The sequence below is a fragment of the Typopeltis vanoorti genome, chromosome 18 (genome assembly GCF_054136105.1).
Source record: "Typopeltis vanoorti isolate ZY-2024b chromosome 18, IOZ_Tvanoo_1.0, whole genome shotgun sequence".
Taxonomy (NCBI): domain Eukaryota; kingdom Metazoa; phylum Arthropoda; class Arachnida; order Uropygi; family Thelyphonidae; genus Typopeltis; species Typopeltis vanoorti.
The window spans coordinates 59950679-59970041 of NC_143566.1; the positions used below are offsets into that span (position 1 = coordinate 59950679).

At 33.4% G+C, this 19363-nt stretch overlaps 1 protein-coding gene across 1 annotated transcript in view; it reads right to left on the reverse strand.

Annotated features, from left to right (window-relative positions):
- Positions 1 to 1499: 1499 nt before the first annotated feature.
- The window catches only part of heph (polypyrimidine tract-binding protein 1 heph), a 209848-nt gene continuing 191984 nt past the window's right edge, over positions 1500 to 19363 (reverse strand). Inside the window, exons 16-18 of the mRNA XM_090407996.1 lie at positions 16881 to 16958; positions 9436 to 9499; positions 1500 to 5543 (exon numbers count right to left, since the gene is read on the reverse strand). Coding sequence (XP_090264122.1) covers positions 5475 to 5543; positions 9436 to 9499; positions 16881 to 16958 — 211 coding nt within the window. The 3' untranslated portion in view covers positions 1500 to 5474. The remainder of the gene's footprint in view (positions 5544 to 9435; positions 9500 to 16880; positions 16959 to 19363) is intronic.

Here is a 19363-nt window from a genome sequence, read left to right on the forward strand (position 1 = left end):
CTCGTGTTTAATATGATATTGCCATTGATGCCATCTGTTCACCACTATAATCTTTCTCAGCACTCTCATATCTGCGGTCTCTAGTCTTTGGTCAATTGTTTTACTTCTGACCCAGCTCTCAGATCCATAAGTTAAAACTGATTTGAACACTGTCTTGCATACAGCTAATTTAGTGTTCCGACTAATTTCTCTTATTCCATATGAATTTATTTAATTGACTTCCTACTATACCAGCTTTGTTGATTCTGTTGTCTATTTCCATATTTAACGTACCATCTTCAGTAAAAAATCTTGCCTAAGTAGCTGAAATGTTTTACTTGTTCCCAGGTTCTCTGTTCACAACACAGTTGACATTTTCAACAATTCTACCTATTTTCATTGTCTGTGTCTTTTTAATGCTTACCTTCATACCATATCTATTACAACAGTTATTCAATTTAGTCAGGGAATCTTGCAAACTTATAGCGGATTTATTCAGAAGTATAACATCGTCTGCATAAAGCAAAGAGCTGACATTAACATCTCCAATTCTGATATCATGTTTAATACCACTTTCCTTCATAATGTGATCCATATAGATAATTTAATTTATTTAATTCAACTATCACCAAAATTGAGAAGTAGATTTACACTAAAATATAGGATGTCAATATTTTTTAACCTGATCCTCCCGGCTTTCTTTTGTATTATGGAACAATCACAGTCCAAGATTGGTGGGTAAAATAAAATCTTACAATTGCAGTGGAAGGTGCTTTATATTTTTGAAGGCTGAGAATATCATTAGTGTAATGGTGCTTAAGAGGTTATGAAAGCCAAAAAATTCTAACAATCTTTTCATGCTGCCTTTAGGTATCCAAAATAAGTGGTTAGCATCTACACTTGGCAATGAAGCATCTTTGTATATAATTCAAATTCGCAAGACTTTAGATGTGAAGATAACTGCTGCATAACAGAAACAGAATAAGCACACATGCATGCATGCATGCATACACACACACACACACACACACAAAAAAAAAAAAAATTGAAAAATAATTTTATTTTCCAACTAAAAAATGACATTTGAACATGCTATTCTGCTGGAGGATAAGTATTTTGATAATATATATATCCATTTGCATTTTTTGGCAGTAAAGCCTGTTGGGCATAAAAGTATAATTTATTTTCTCTGTGAAGAAGGCCAACAATAGACCCATTACTAAAGTTTCTCTGAAGCTGACATACCAGTTTTCTAAGAAAATAAAAAATGCTGAAGTTACTTTTTTTTTTTTTTAATTTAAACCCTGCTCTTTTGTTGCAGACCAATTTTCATATGCAGTTGGGGGGGGGGGGGGGGCACTGGCTAAAGGATTGCACCACTTCTATGGTAGATGTTTAAGATGCTCAAGAGTATCTCAGGTGAGATTGCCAAGGCATCCATGTACATGTAATACTAAGTAATCACTGTATTTATATTTCATTCTCACATAATCTTAGGCAAGCAGAGACTACACCTGAAGTGCATCTAGAGCCACTTTATTTTAATATTACTATGATAGATATTAAATATATAAATGCATATTCAAGATATACCAAAATATAAAATTTGATAAGAAATGCAATACAATTTTACATACTGGGATCAACCACTGATGGAGGAGTTGTTAATGAACAGCTAAGATATTCCCCTGGATAATATACATGCTAAAAAAGGTTGTATTATTTTACAATCAGAGGCTGCTATTTGATAATACTTAAATATTATCAAAAATACATATAGGGTGATGAGACAAGCAGTTCAAAATACACTCAACAGGCTAACTAGCAATATAAAATTACAGCTACAGCTGTTTGTCTTTGTAGAATGGTAGTTGATATCAGTTTCACTTGAGCATTTAACTAATTTATTCACTGTCCAGCAGTTGTTCTCTTGCATGATTATGATCTACTTTCTCATAGATTTTAATTCTTTTAAACAAATATGACTGAGAATAGAATTCCTAGTTGTTCATTATCTAATGTAAATAATTTGGAAGAATGAAGTGGAATCAAGAAATAAGAGTAAGTGATAAGTTAGGGAGGAAACTCACTTAAAATAAAATAGACTTCTCATGCATGTTAAATGGCAGAAAGTTGTGCACACACCGCTTGTTAAAAAGACTTCTTGTAATACGGGAAGGGGAGAGCATGCATTATACTATATACTTGAAATAAGCATATTATAAACAGCATTACCTTTTGTATTAGAGCTGTTAAAATATAAATTTTACACATTATATAAAAAAACTAAATGAGTGAGCTGCAAAATAAAATATTCAACTAATTATATAAATATATCTGCAAGCTCTATTAAGTAATAAAAATGTAATTATACTAATGTTATTCAAAAATATACTTTCATGTTGCATTTAACTTATTAGTATGTAACAGAAAAAGAATCTCACTTGAACACTTGAAGTTTTTAAATTTGCCTCTGCTTAGCTAATTTTTTGAAACAAGATATTTCCAAGTCTTATATTCATTTTAAATACCAACTTTGTTTTTTTTTTTACTGCATGTTAATTTTTTAAAAGGAAGATTTAATATTTAGATGTAATATTCATTATATATTTGATATGTTAAATTTTGGCTGTTTAAAAGTGCTTGGTACACAAAAGCTCAAGTTCTGATATTTATGTGCAAAGCTGTAAAGAGAAAGAAAGTGAAAAACAGTATGGTGGTGTGAGAAACAAAGCACAGAAAGCAAGAAATAGTTTTAAGTTTTAATCCCACACTGAAATTACAGTGAAAAAAGTTGGTGAAAGTATGACAGGAAAGAGAGAGAGACTACAATGAAGGGCATAAAGAAGAAAATATTGAAGAGATAAATACGAACAGACAAGATATTAGTTACTATGCATTATGAAATTGCAGCACCTGTCATTCCCCCCAAAATCAAATACTTTAGCATTGCATTATTTACGATACAAAGAATTACATTTAGTAGACAACATACATATGAGGCCCCGTTACCATTTTACTTGTTGATCTAAACTCTACAAATTCATGTTCCACTAGGGAACAATAAGTAACAATTTTTATAAAAGCATTGTAAAATAAAGGCAAAGATTAAATGTTAAACAGGCTTATTTTTACATTGGTGTTCAATGTTATTAAACATTGCTTGAAAACTACAGATAAGGATAAAACCCACTGAAGTCCAAAAATAGAATTATCTACGTACTATATTCTATATGCACGCAATGCTGTCTGAGTGAAGGAACTGGATATGTTAAACAATGTGGTGCTGTAAAAAAATTCCTCCTTCCCTTTGGTTTGTTTTTATCTTCTCATTTCCCAGGTGTTCCAAACTGCTGCCATGTGTGTATGTATTATCCCAAACAAAACTTGAAGAGGTTTTCAGTAGTTAAATTTCTGACATCATTAAAATATTGTTACCAATCTTTATTTTGATATAAAGACAATAATTGCATTACATTATAAAAAAATGACAATTTAGATTACAAGCAGCTGCATGCTCATTTAGCACCTGTCAGAAGGCACAACTTTTATGTTCATGTTGTTGGCTTCACAGCCTTGATATGAATGGTGCAATTCAAGGAATTAGATAAGAGCTTTGCTTGTTCTCTACACACTAGAGAAACACTGTAGATGACATTTAGTGTGGTTCTGAATAATAAAAAAAAAAATTAAATTAAAACAATCAAACAAGTACACAAAAAAAGTTTTGTTGGAGATCCCACAAAATGTTATAATTTAACATAATTATACTGCTCAAGGCACCACTAATCAGTAGTAAACTAAATTTAATCAAGTATATAAGAATGAAGAAGTCATTTAATCTATTTCAAGACAGGAGTTGATCTCTCACAGTAGTTAAAAATACATGATCAATCTTGATGGAATGACATGACCATACTGAAAATGGCAGTCATCAAGTAAGAACTTTTTACTACTTCTGAATTTCATACATTAAGATAAATGGATATTAGTTGTTTTTACAATGGTGGCATCTGATGTACACAAGCCAAGGGGAAGCAGATGGGAGATGAAAACTGTCAAAAGTTCAGTATGATCTGTAATAATGGAATGTTGGGCAGAGAATGGCCTTCAAGCTTTAAAAAAGGGTTTCTAGACAGCTCCTTCCACTCATGCATATACTTTTTTTTAAATAGATCATCTTCCCCCCCCCCCTTTTGTTCTTTCAGCCTCAAGGTACAAATGCATACAGATAATGTATTTAACAGGAGTAACACTTAGGACCTTCTTTGGATGCTATTGAAAATTGGTGGGTAAAAATACTTAAAATACAATGAGTGAAGGGTGAAGCTAATGATTGCAAAAATGAAATAATGCCAAATGACACTTCCCCTTGACTACAAAATACTGTGTGATGACAATGAACACAAAGAAAAGCCTTTAGCCTTTAACATAAAACACAGGCTATAGGAGGAAAAAGGACACACAGCATTAATCTCAGAAAACAGCTTTATAAACAGTCTGAGAAAAAGCTGTCCTGTAAAGTTACATGTTACAGAATAATGAACATAACATTTATAACAATGTGTATTTGTAAAATCTAGACAGCAAAACTTTGTATACAGTGGACTGGCCACATAGTGGATACAAGTGCAGTCAAAAAACTTACCACAATACCAGTTAGTCCACACAAAGCATAGATTTGCAATGGGGAAACATAACACCTACTTTACCATCACCTTAAGACTGGGAGAAAAAAAATTAAAACAGAAATAGAGAAATCAAGTTATGCAAGAAATATGCTAGTTTGAGAAGTGGCTTTAATATGAAAAAATAGTTTACAAACATGGAATTCTGAGAAATCACCCTTTCACGACGTGGTTTAAGAAAGAAAAGAAAGCTTGCAAAAATACAAGGTCATTTGATATATATATATATATAAAAGACATACACAGACAAAGACACTCACTGCCCCCCCCTTTATGTGTCTGTGATACGGAGTAGGCTGTAAAAGGAAAACCAGGGAATAATTTAAATGCAAATTTAGGCTGCAGAACATACAAAAGATTATAAAATCTACGGTACAAAATGTACATGCCAATTACATTACTCCAAAAACATTTACATGTTTTCAATATCAAACATGTTTACAATACAACTAATAAGAAAGAAAAGCTTTCATAAATTAATGTCAAATAAACCCTAAAAACATGATAGTTTTTTTTTACTAAATTCATGCCTGATCCTTAAAAAAGGTATGCAATTAACAATAATAGTAAATGAAATCTATAATTTCACCATGCTTAGGGGTATACAACATTAAATTACAAAAGCCATCTTTCTTATATATAGTAAACTATTCAGTGCAATTCTCCGAATTTCCAGGAAAGCTGCTTTTGTAAGGTCTTTCAAAGGTTGATTAAATTTCCCTCAGCAGCTTGAAGAGGCTTCCCTGTATCACAGACGAAGACAGATGGTGGCTGCATTAACCAGTACAGTGCTTGCAATTGGCAGGCTCAAATTGTAGACTTTGAGAATGATACACGGAGATGACTTGAATCACTCAGTTGATAATTGTGCATTTTCTGTAAAGAGAAAATGTATCAGGTTAAGAACGATCAATACCAGAAACCGCTAATAAAAAACATGATTTGATAATTTTGCCAAAAAAAGCAATTAATAGACTTCTAGAATGCTGCAACAGCAGTTATTCTTAATAAGTTTCCTCTAGTAAAAAACAATTGTGTTAACCACTTTACTAGCCATGACATAAGTCAATAAATACACAGGTGAAGTCTATATTGAAATAACATTTGCATATCATCTTCCTTTTCCCCTCTTTTACCTTGTGGTAGCAAGGGTTTTCTATTCATTTAATTGCAACAGTACACAAGGATAAGGTGGTCAGCCCTATGCTTCCCGGTGTATCCTATGCCTGTAGAAATGTTGATTTCTCAAGGCCGGTTTGCCTGATTACGGGATGATAAACCCTGTAGTCCATGCCCAAATCTGGCTAAACTTGGCTATGTCTGAGAAAGTTCCTAAGCTCCTCAACGTCAGCAACGGGGAATCAAACCCAGGACACCTCTTTCCCAGGCATATGGTTGTGAAACGCATAGCCACTCAGCTAACTGCGCAGACTTTTGCATATCGTATAACAAAATAACAGTGTATGCAAAAAAAAAAAAGAAGAGCTTAGTATTAAGAGTTCACACACACACACAAAAGAAGACATAGGTTTTGACAACACTATAGCAAATAATATATATTATATAGGAAACATGGTCTTGATCGTATAATAACATTGAAATAAAATCAAAATTCTATGATCCAAAGGCGAGTATTTGGCCTGATGCATTCTAGCTACAAAATGGTTAGCGATTTCATATTCTCCATTCAGCCTAAGGTGACAAAACTAGAAAGCCTAAATTTAAGCCATTACAGTAAAGCAACATATGAATACCTTTCACCAGAGCTGTTTCAAGGCAAAGACATTCCTATTTCCAAAACACAGGACCTGAGTGTACAACTCAAGGCAAATGCAAATCCTATTTTATGGGGTTGGTGGGATGGCATCAGCAAGTGTTTCTTCAATGTATTCTGAGACCTTTTCCCAGATAAGATAGGAGCCTACACTTTTTATACTGTGCTTCTATATTTACAAAGTTCAGGAATGGAAATTAATTTTTTCTTACTTTCTCATGGCCACTGAAGTCTTAATGAAGACTACAGCATTCAAAGACAATGGTTCTTGTATGATGAACAGGTCTAAAAATGGCCAGCTCTCTTCAAGGATAAAGAATGCATCATTAACCATTTGTGTTTCCTTTACCAGTCTTTTTTTTTTTTTTGTTGTTGTTGTTATTATGAGTAAATCTAGCAAAAGGCAATGCAGTGCTTTTCAACTTCCAAAGTGAATGTTATATATTAATGTCCAACAAACTCCACTGAGTCACACTCACTGCAGGCTTACACATCAAAAACACCACTTACTGAACTTGAAAACCATTTATACTACTATTCAAACAAAATATTCTACATTAAAAAATAAAAATAAAATAAATAAATTCTAATCCTTATCTCCCCCCCCCCACCCCCACACACACAACCTTACAACTTCCACATTATCTCTCCTGCTACCACTCTGATTTACACTTCATACCTAAATCTCTAGATTCTCTCTCTCTCTGGTCTCCCTGTCACATCAGATATAGGTGACCAAACTGACAGAAAAGAAAGCAAGAAAGGGGTTGTAAGAATCGATCCTATGTTCTTCAATTTAAAAAAAAAAAAAAAATCAAGACACTTAAACTGATGCAGTTTTAAAAAAATCTGACTGCTTATTCAGAGTGCCATGGACCACAGCACTGTAGTAACTTGAAATGACTCTTTCCTTCCAAATATTTAGAAGAGCCTTATCCTTATAACTGTTTTTGATCTTGTCTAAAATCGATTGTTTTCATTCTACTTTTTTTTTAGATTGTCAATTACACTGAAGAGGATCTATAAGTTTCAGGATAAAATAACTATATACTTTATATTAATAAACTTTCTCGTATATAGATGTCAGTTAGTTCATGAATAAACTTGTGTACGCATTTGTGTAAAGGATAATAAGGATTTCTTTCTCAGTATTTTATCCACCCTAGCTGGTTTGAATTCCGAATACGGTGACTGCTTTTATTGGCAAAAGAATTTGAAGCAGCAATATTCACATGCATATTGGATGTATTGGGTTGTTGCAAAGAAATGGCTTTCAGGTTTCTACTGGTTGCTGAAGAAAGCAAGTGCTGAGGTATATGCAAATTTTTTGTCATGCGACAGCGTCACATGTGGGTGATGCAATTTTAGTATTTGTTTCATTCAACAAGCATTACACATGGTACTACCGACATCAAGACAATCATGGAACCCAGTCAATGAAGGTTGCTATACCTTTACGAGTTCAAACTGAGAAATTCTGAAGCAGTAAAAAAACATCAATAAAGCATTCATTGGAGGAACAACTAATGAGAGATCAACTCAGCATTGGCTTGCAAAATTTAGCTCAGGAGATTTGAGGCTACAAAATGAACCCCATGGCCATCGCCCTTCCTCCATTGATTCAAATGAATTAAAGGATTTAATCGAATCAGATCCATGACAAACTGTACGAGAGATCGCCCAGACACTAAATGTACACTTCTCAACTGTTTCACGGCACTTGGCAATAATAGGAAAAGTAAGGAAGCTCGACAAGTGGGTGCCTCATGAACTCACTGATGAAAACAAAGCACAGTGTTTGGAAGTGTGCTCTTCTCTCTTAAGAAGTAAAGAAGAAAGGTTCCTGCAACGAATTGTGACTGTGGGTGAAGTGGATATTCTACGACAATCGTACACGTTCGTCGCAGTGGTTGGGAGTGAAAGGCGCTCCAGGAAGGACTCCAAAGGCACCTCTGCATCCAATGAATATGTTAACTGTATGGATTAACACCAGCCTTCTGCTGGTGTTAATCACTACTCATTCCTTCCACGAGGTGAAACGATAAATGCAGCTCTATATTGTACAGATATGCGGTAAATGCATGACAAATTGTGTCTTAAGCAACCAGCACTTGTGAATAGACATGGAGTCCTATTGCTTCAGGATAACGCCCAACCACATACAGCAGTGTCAACCATACAGCAAATCAACAATTTGGGATACGAAATTGTGCCTCTTCCTCCATACTCTTCTGATATTTCCCCAACAGATTACCGTTCTTTCTGGCATTTGAGCCATTTTTTATTCAAGAAATGCTTTGCCAACGACGCATCAATTTATCAGGCAGTGGAGGACTTCATCACTTCCAGAGACATTGATTTTTACAAATGTGGTATAAATGACCTTGCCACACGGAAAGGGAACAATGCATTGATGCTGCTGGAGATTACTCTGATTAAACAGGTATTCTTCTTCTTTTTCATTTGTCCTTAAAATCGGCCATTTCATTTGCAACAACCCAATATTTAATCTAATTTAGATATGTATAATATTTAGGATTCCAACTAAAACTTGTAATCTCCATTCTGGTTTCAGCTGGACCACATTCTAGTGGAAAATTAACAAAACTATATCTAAAAATGCATTAGCCACAACACTCTAGATGCAATTAATGAAATAACTGAATATCCATACACAAAAATGCAATTACAAAGTATCACATTTTTATGGTCATCTTTGCTGATTTCCTTATTTAAAATAAAAGATTTGATAAAACATTTATCTTATTTATCAGAAAACTAGCAGGTGGCAAGTTTTCATGAGACAAAAAAACAGCACTGTACTATTAATATCATATTTCAGTGTATTAGGGGGAACTGGTATTTTACCCCCCCCCCCATGTAAATAACTAATTTCAACTAAACAAGCATAAAACTACTGATTTCAACAACATAATGAAATATCAGACTAGTGCATTACAATATATACTGATTATGTTTTATCCAATTACTCACAATAAGTGCAGTAACGGCCTCTTCAACGGAACCCATCTGAATAAGAGCCATCTTCTTGTCTTTCCTGTAAAAGTTTTTAGAGTAAAAAAATATAACAGCAGCCTGATTTTCTTTTTTTGCTATTTACTAGCCATCTATAAAAAGATAAATACCTTGCAAATGGACTCCAGAAAAGGGGGGGAAAAATAATATTCAAAAATATTTTATTTTAATAGATCTTCCTAATGGCATTTCCTTTTTTTCATGCTAAATAAATAGACCTAAACTAACCACAGATGTTTATTCAGGGCAGAATTCACAATGAGTAAACTGCAGCCATGAATGGATGTGTGGGCAACAAAGATTATAAGATTGGGCAATGCCATTGTAACAGTGTGGACAAACACTCAAGAGGAATATGTACACATAGGTTTGTGATTAAACAGTTCTGTAGGTAGTTTTTGGTAATGGTACACAAGTTTTACATAAGGTTCAATTTTACATCGTTTGGTCTGCTTGCAACAAAACTGCCACAGACTTAGAATATAGCATATGTGAAATTACAGAACAAGATAGCAACAACTAGCAATGTTCCAACACGCACACAGTAACAAACGATACATTTGTATTCTGGTTTATCAACCATTACCCTCTGATGATGCAAGTCGTACGACTCTCAAAACTCATCATCATTAACTCTTTATATTATCTCTACGAAACTCCAGAGGAATGTTTTAAACAGCACCAAGTTGAATCAATGCTACAGAAAATACAGGCTGCTCTTAAGGGTCCACTCAGGAAATGCTGTTCCACATGAAGTGGCCACTCAAGCGTACTGGATGATCAAAATTAAAGTATCCCTGTTTAAGGCGTTGTTGGGCTCCACTCAGTGATCCAAATGCTGCAAAAAGTTTGCAGGAATAATTGTATGTCATGCAGAAGCAATATCTGAGGGGAAAAGGTAGTTCCAAAATTCACCACTAGGGGGAATGTATGATGTACTGAATATAAATGGACTAATGTTTCAGTATGTGCAAGGAGAAGAAAAGCAACACAAACAACACATTTTTATTCACTTCTATTAGGCATTCATGGGCTATACATTCATGGCATATATACTGTTCAATGGGCTGCCCTTCCCAGTATGTTACAAACTTCATTCCTTGGAGTGTGTTCAATGGCAGAATGCAGCCGATCAGGACTTATGTTGCACACATGCTGTGATGTGCTCTCCTTCAGTGCTGGCAAGTAATCAGAATTATCGTAATAAACTGTCCTTAATATCCTCTGAGCCAAAAGGGACAGGGCACCCTCTGCAACTTGCTGCCATCAGCTCACCTACACAGTGCAACGTAATTAGCATATTAATTTAGGTTATAGGAATATTGGAGTGGAAGCATTGGACTAATCACTACACTAAAGACAAGTATGATTTATCATATAATTATTTTTATAGTATTTAAAAACTGGCTGTAAATTAGAAATTCTAAAAGAATTTTTTTTTTTTTTTTTTTTTTTTTTTTTTTTATAAATGCATGTTTATGCAGTATTCCAGTGGCTGAAGGAGTGCTCATTTAGGTTGCTCTTATAGAAATATTTAGTATTCATCTTTTAACAAAAATGCCACCAATTTTAGACAACTTGAGCACAAAATGTTTTTCATGTGCAGATGAGCCAGAAAAATTAGGTTTTCCAGAGCTACCTATTTATGCAGCTTTGGCCTTTTAATTGTTAATTTTCAAAATCTGTAACAACTCTTATTCAGTTTAGTTATAAAGTCTTCTAGTGGATTTATTTAAGAGTAAAACATAATGGACGTAAAGTTTTAACATCTGTGATCAACACTTCCAATTTTAATCAGGTTTTAGTGTTGCTATTCTTCATAATGATGAAAAACAGTGGTAGCATGCATGCATCCTTATATTTAACCTATCTTCCTCAACCTCAATGAATACTGTTGACTTAAATATAGCCTATGCACTGTTCAATTGTTTAAAACAGTTTGACACCTTGTCATGTGCCTTTTCCAGATCGACAAAACTTAAATACAGATCTTTGTTATATTCCCATGCTTTTTCAGCTGTTTGTCAGATATTGGAATAAGAGAGAAATCAGAACACTAAATTAGCTGTATACAAGACAGTGGTCAAACCAATTTTAACTTATGGATTTGAGAGCTGGGTCAGAAGTAAAACACTTGACCAAAGACTAGAGACTGCAGATATGAGTCCTGAGAAAGATTAGAGGCATGAACAGATGGCATCAATGGCAATATCATATTAAAAACGAGGATATTAGGAAAGAATTAGACATTGTCAGCATCCAGGAATGCGTTAGCAGAGCTAATCTCAGGTGGTATGATCACTTAAATAGAATGGGCGAGGAAAGATTAGCAAAACAAGTGTTCTCTGCCAGGTTGGCAGAAAAACGACCCAGAGGAAGACCAAGATACAGGTGGATTGATACAGTACAAAGTGCCTTAGACGATAGAAATATAAGATCTGATAATGTTGGGGTCTTGACACGTAACAGACTGATTTGGAGGAAAATTGTAGATAGGAAGTTAGTAATGATGTAAATTTTTCATGTACTATTCATATCCTGTACACCCCTTGAGGGTACGTCAGGAATATGATGATGATGAATAAAGCAAAAGTAATTAAGACTGATGACTCCTAAACCACCTGAGGGTACACATCAGGAATTCGATGGTGACTATGTTGTCCATCATTTATGAATCCTTTTACATTATTCTTTTCTCCCATATAACCTGAAGGATTACTGTGCCAGTTTCATGGTTTTCTATATTCTTATCAGTCTTCAGACAACTTTTGTTTCATTACTCAAAGCAATTGGATTTCACTTACAGGGCTTGGAAATTTGCAAAATATTTTTAAAGGTGAAGCATTAAAAATTTATAACAGAAAATATACAGCTGTCATGCCAAAATTTTTAATTGTGCAAACAGCATGACCAGCATTAATTTGAATAATGTGGGCATAATGCCACTCACACCAATAGATGTTTCAAAATTTTTCGTATATATATTATAGTGCAAAGTATAATAATTATTTTAATTTAGACAAACCACAGTATAAACACTTCCCAGTGTTTATACTGTAGTGCCTACGATGTCCCCCCCACCCGAATTCTGGGCTGGTAGGCCGGTTCATAAATTCAAAATCACGAAATGAAAATAAAATATTTACTATATAATCAGTCATGACGTGCATTATACTAATTTCAGTAATGAATACACGTACTATTCTAATGGTCGAAAATGAGTTTGATTGTTGTAATCCTGAAACGATAAAATTGTTGTCTCATGAAGGCGTGATATACAAACTTGACAAATTTCGGCTTAACAAACATTGTTGGGCGTTTCAAAATGTGACAAAAACGTTTCAAATTTCAGCTCATCTTTTTATATATATAGAGCGGATATAAATTTTAATCAGGTAGCTGTGATACCACATGAAAAGAATAAAACCAAATTGATTGAGCTACTATGTGACACTTCCCAAAGCAGTACACGAAAAAGAACTCTGAGTCAGATCTTATTATAGTGATGGGGGGATTAGATTTAGACAGTTTGGCTCTGGTTAGTGACAGTGATCATACATCACTCACTTGGGAAGTTGGTTTCTGAATGTATCGTTCAGAAAAGGTTACATGCTGAACTACAAAGTGGGAAATTATGACCACCTTAGGAGTATGCTGGGTTCTGCACTTTGGTACCAGTTGTTGAATGGGAGGCATATCGATAGTAATGATGCAATATCAGAATGTGTCCCTAGGGTTTGAAGAATAAATAAAGTAGGATGAAATGGATGTGTAATCCTATCAAGCAAGAGATTCGTAAGGATGATGTGAGTTATGATAATTATAAGCAGCAGGCCAAAAGAGTCAATAGTGTTGTACAGAAAAACTTGCTCTGCAAGTTAAAGACAACCCAAAGGAATTATATCGATATGCTACAAGTAAAAGAAACAATGAAATTAAAAGAATAACTCTACTGAATGCAGATGTGTGCGGATGACTGATGTAGGAGAGGTTGTTCAACAAATGTGTAGCCATTTTGTTAAAAGCTATCAATCTGGTATATGCAATATTGAACTCCCTGCTACTTCTTTACTGTATGAGGAAGAAGCACTAAAGCTGTTGCACAAACTGAACACATCAGCAAGGAAGCTAAAAGAGTTCAGATGAACTGGCTATTCTTTTGACATACTTTATCATTATGAGTCTCAGAACAGGAAAGATTCCACAGCAGTAGAAAGAATGTATGGTAATTCCATTGCACAAGGGTGATGCAAAGATAGACGTATCCAATTATCGACAATCAGTATCTCGGGCATGGTGATGAAGATTTTGGAAAAGTTGGTTAGGACTGTGTTTACTAGAGGAAGGGTCATGTTTTAGCAACTTGCTCACATTCTATAATAAAAAGTTACCACTGAGTTACACAAGGGGAATGAATATACCATGATACTTTTGGATTTTGCTTGAGCTTTAGACAGAATACAGCATGGAATACTGTTGCATAAATTCTACAATTTATGGAACAGCATTCAATGGGATTGGATTATAAACTATTGTCATGGATAAAAAGATGGCTGACCGACACATATCAAAAAGTAGTCGGGGGGGGGGGGGGGGGGGGGGGATCTGCACGTTTCAAGGTAACCAGATGCATATCTCAAGTACCATGCACCTCAAAGTCCTTGGTCCATTGTTATATTCAATCTGTATATTGACATCGGAAAGATTTGACATGCAACAGATATATTTGCTGACGATGCAGTACTTGCAGAATGATTTGAATAGGCCGGAATTGTGTGCATGTGAAAATGACTATCAGTTCAACGTTAAACGTAAGGTCATGCACTTGTCACATCTAATCACACGTGTCATTAGATATCCAATATCGGGATTATGCTCGAAGAAACTGATCAGGATAGGGATTTTGTGAATTTAGTAGACAGGAAGTTGAAGTTCAAGGGTCATAAAAAAATTTTTAAAAAATCGTAAATACAACTCGGAGAATAATGGCAATGCTGAAATGAACCTTGACATGTAAATATGAGGTCATTTTCCCTTTTTTACAAGGCCTTGATAAGACCTCACTTGGACTATTGCAAGCAGGTCTGGTCTCTGTGGCAATTCTGATACAATAAAGAGTGCAAAGGAGAGTGTCAAAAATGTTGAATACTGATTGCGAAGACAGATTGAGAATTTTCTCCCGTTTGCTAGCTAACTGTTGGATTATGAATGAAGAGAAATTAAAATTATTAATACTCCCTTCAGAATCCAACATAATCCACCATGACAAAGGCTACATTTGTAGATATCATTTTATGTAAATCTCTTGATATAAAACTATTATTCGTGTAATTAACTTTGAGGTTTTTTTATTTAATTATTTAATCTAGGATATGCATTAATAATGGAAAGGACTCTGTATAAAAATAACGATTATTTTATTTATTCCTATGTTAATAGTAGAAGAATTTGTGTTCATCATAATTATATATTGAGTTGAAAAATATCCTTTTATTTAGTTTCTGTATATAAAGGTATAATGTTATGTAATGCTTATGTACTGCTCTAATTGTTGTCATGGAGATGGAGTTAAAAATAGAAGGCGCGAGTGTGTAAGTTATGGACGTGAGATGGAATTGATATGAGCTGGACGGTGAAAACAAGTTTTGGCAGGAAAAAGGAGTGAAAATATATAAACAGAAAGCGAGAGTAAACAGTTGGTCATTAGTCATAGCACTAGAACTAGGGAACCAGGGACTGAGTACAATTGGAGCACTCAGCACAGTAACGGCTCTGAGAACAGTACAATAGAGATGAGGAAATAATTTATTGGCAGCACGGAGTTAAATAAGAGGCTGTAGTACAAAGAATTAAGTGCTGTAATCAGATTACGAAGGATCAAAATATAAATTGGCATCTCAGAATATTGATATGGAATTCTGAAGTTAATGTTGTATTCCAGAGGTTTCAAGGAAGATAAATGAAAGCTGATTCTATTGTAAAGTAGTATATGAGGAATAAGTGAATTTTCTAGAGCAAGTGTGTGTACATTTGTGATGTGTTGAAGTTAAAGATTAAGTTAATTTAAAGAAGATTACTTTTGAAATGTGTAGCTCCAGTGTGATAATTATCTAAAGTTTTAAGTGTGCCGCAGTGAATAATATGTGCAAAGATTTATTCCGGTAAGAACAGTTATATTTTATAGCATTTTAGAGTGAGGTTCCTTCTGTTAAATCCTAACATTAACTGTGGTGTTTATGCTGAAATTAGCCGAAGCTAGAAGGTTAATAGTCTTCCCCCCTTAAGGTGATAGTTATCTCTTGACTGAGCTATGTAATTTCTGACTAAGGGATTATCTAAAGTTTTAAGTGTGCCGCAGTGAATAATATGTGCAAAGATTTATTCCGGTAAGAACAGTTATATTTTATAGCATTTTAGAGTGAGGTTCCTTCTGTTAAATCCTAACATTAACTGTGGTGTTTATGCTGAAATTAGCCGAAGCTAGAAGGTTAATAGTCTTCCCCCCTTAAGGTGATAGTTATCTCTTGACTGAGCTATGTAATTTCTGACTAAGGGATAGATAAAGAATACTATTGTTAAAATATTTCCTGTGAATTTCAGTGTTAAAGAACTTTAGAACTATCTTTGCTTATTAAGGAAAAATTAGATTTTGAAGCTCAGTGTTTGATACCAAAAGTTAAGTGAATGTTATGTGTAGTTGAACTGAGTTAATTTTGCATTATCTTGTATCCAAAGTATGCTTATGTATATATATTATATAACCTTGCATTAAATGTTTTGTTTTATTGATTTCATTTTGTTGTTAGCCTGATTCTTTTTCACTGCACCGTTCATAAAATTATTGGACCTAGCGGGATCCTCAAATGTTAATGTAAAATTTGGCCTATATATAAACATTAGACTGCTAAAGTTAATTAATATTTTGATTCTATATAAACATTAGACTGCTAAAGTTAATTAATATTTTGATTACGCTATTTTGCATAGACTAATCTGAATATAGGGTGGCGCAGTATAATAGAAATTTCCCTATATTTGGATTAATAATTAACATACAATTAATTAACCTTAATAAGAACAACGTTAAAGCAAGATGGCGGATCAAAAGACAGGAAGGACGATCCAACACTAACATTAGCAAACGGGAGAAATCAAGATATTCATGATTTCCCACTATTTCTGTTGTTTTGTTTTTCTGTTTGCCTACTGACTATGGGATAGTTTCTTAGGAAATTTAATTCAAAATCATGAATGTTTTGAGTTGTTGCTGCTCGTAATAATGAGCAGTTGACCTATGGGACTAAGGTCAAGACTTGTTCATTATAGTATATGTTTTATTAGTGACATTAGTATAGTGCATGTCCACTATATATTAAATGGAAAATGCTAAAACTCAAACTTACGGAAAAAATTTAAAGGCTACCACAGTTCCTCCTGTTTGGGCAAAGGCTTCTTTTATCTGCTCTTCAGAAACACTTGGTCTAGAAATAAGATAAAAATTAAATTCAACATAAAGAGTATAATGACCACTTCATTAGAAATTAACTTTTCGCTCAGAAAAATACTTGTCATTTTTCAGAAATATTAAATATTTTAGGCTTAATCGGGGGGGGATAACTGTGGTTTGTAAAAAGGGAATGCCTAGAAGAAGAACAATTCATTAGAAGATTCAGATTACATATCTAAGAATAAACCTATAAAATTACAAACAGAAATACGAGAAACATTTTAGGAGTTTCTCATGAAAAATCAAGTTTTTTGTTTTTCCTAATAGCTTGTTTTGGTAATCTTTCTATTTTCATTCTTTGAACGTGTTAAATCCATTTGTGTTTTTAATTTTTTCTATTACTGATTCTTGGTTTAATTCTTTCATAATTTCTTCGTTTCTTTTGTGATCAAATAGAATATACTTTGCAGTTTTTCTCAAACTTCATTTCTGCTGTTACTAATCTTCGTCTTTTTCTTTTATTGTCCAGATTTCACTTCCATACAATAAGATTGGCAGGGCTAATGTATTGTATACTTTTAGTCCGGTTTGTTTTTGAACTAGGTTTGGTTTAAATATAGAGTTAATTAAACCTGTTATTTGACAGGTTTAATTAACTTGGTTTCTTGGTTTAATTCTTTCATAATTTCTTCGTTTCTTTTGTGATCAAATAGAATATACTTTGCAGTTTTTCTCAAACTTCATTTCTGCTGTTACTAATCTTCGTCTTTTTCTTTTATTGTCCAGATTTCGCTTCCATACAATAAGATTGGTAGGGCTAATGTATTGTATACTTTTAGTCCGGTTTGTTTTTGAACTAGGTTTGGTTTAAATATAGAGTTAATTAAACCTGTTATTTGACAGGTTTAATTAACTTGGTTTCTTGGTTTAATTCTTTCATAATTTCTTCGTTTCTTTTGTGATCAAATAGAATATACTTTGCAGTTTTTCTCAAACTTCATTTCTGCTGTTACTAATCTTCGTCTTTTTCTTTTATTGTCCAGATTTCGCTTCCATACAATAAGATTGGTAGGGCTAATGTATTGTATACTTTTAGTCCGGTTTGTTTTTGAACTAGGTTTGGTTTAAATATAGAGTTAATTAAACCTGTTATTTTTAAATATTTTGCAATTTTTACATTTATATCTTTTTCGTTTTCATGTGATCATACATCCTAGGTAGTTAAATGAATTCATCTGTTCTAAGATCTTGTTATCTATTACTATCTTAGTTCTTGCTGGATCTTGTCCTTTAAAGGCCATGGTTTTTTATTTTTCTGTTGATATTCTTATACCATAATCTTTGGCTATCTCATTTAGATCTAAAATAGCTTCCTGTAAGTTATCTTCAGAATTTGTAATTATTATTTGGTCGTCAGCAAAAAGGAGAGTATTTAAGTTCACTATAGGAGAAAGTTTTAAACTTTCTTGATCAAAATTTTTATTCCATTTTATTATTTCATTTAGGTAAAGATTAAAAAGAGTTGCTGAGAGGGGACATCCCTCTCGGACCTCTTGATTTATCTCTCTCTCTCGTACATGAGAGCTCGTGATTTCATCTTATTGATTATTTTCATATATACTTACGATAGCTTTCAGATTATTTGGTGTCTTTCTTTTAATATGTTAAATAAAATGCTTCTTTTAACTTTGTCAAATGCTTTTTCAAAGTCAATAAATGCAATATGTGTTTCTAAATTGTATTCTCTTCTTTTCTCTATTATTAATTTTAGGCAAAAGGCCAGGTCTATACATGATCGTCCTTTTCTAAATCCATTCTGTACTTCTAAAATAAAATTTTCATAATATTTCATTAGTTTGCTATTTAAAATTCTGCTATATATTTTGTAACAGGAATTTAGTATGCTTATACCTCTATAGTTTTTAGCATCATCCCTACTACCTTTTTTTAAAGATAGGAATCACAATTGATTTTTTCCATTCTATTGGGGGGTTACCAGTTGAATAAATTTTATTTAAAAATAATAGGAGTCTTTCTTTGAATCTTGTTCCTGCATATTTATATAGTTCTGAACCTAGCTTATCTTCTCTGGGTGATTTTCCATTTCTTGTTTCTTTCAGGCTGATTTCTAATTCTTCTTTAGTTATTTCCTTTTCATTTTCATTAAAAGTTTGCCAGGTTTCTTTCTTAAAATATTTATCAGTCCACAATTCTGTTTAGAAATTCTTCTAATTTCAATTTGGTGTTTAATTTTATGTAGTATCTGCATTTAAGAGTTTCAAAATCTTATATACACTGGGTCTTATTTTATATGATGTTCTAAATTAGAAACAAATTTGTTCCATGTTCCATTCTCTCTGTCTTTTTCCGACTTCTCTTTTAGCTATGGCTCTTATTCTTTTATATTCTATTTCAACTTCTAATCTTTTACTACTTAAC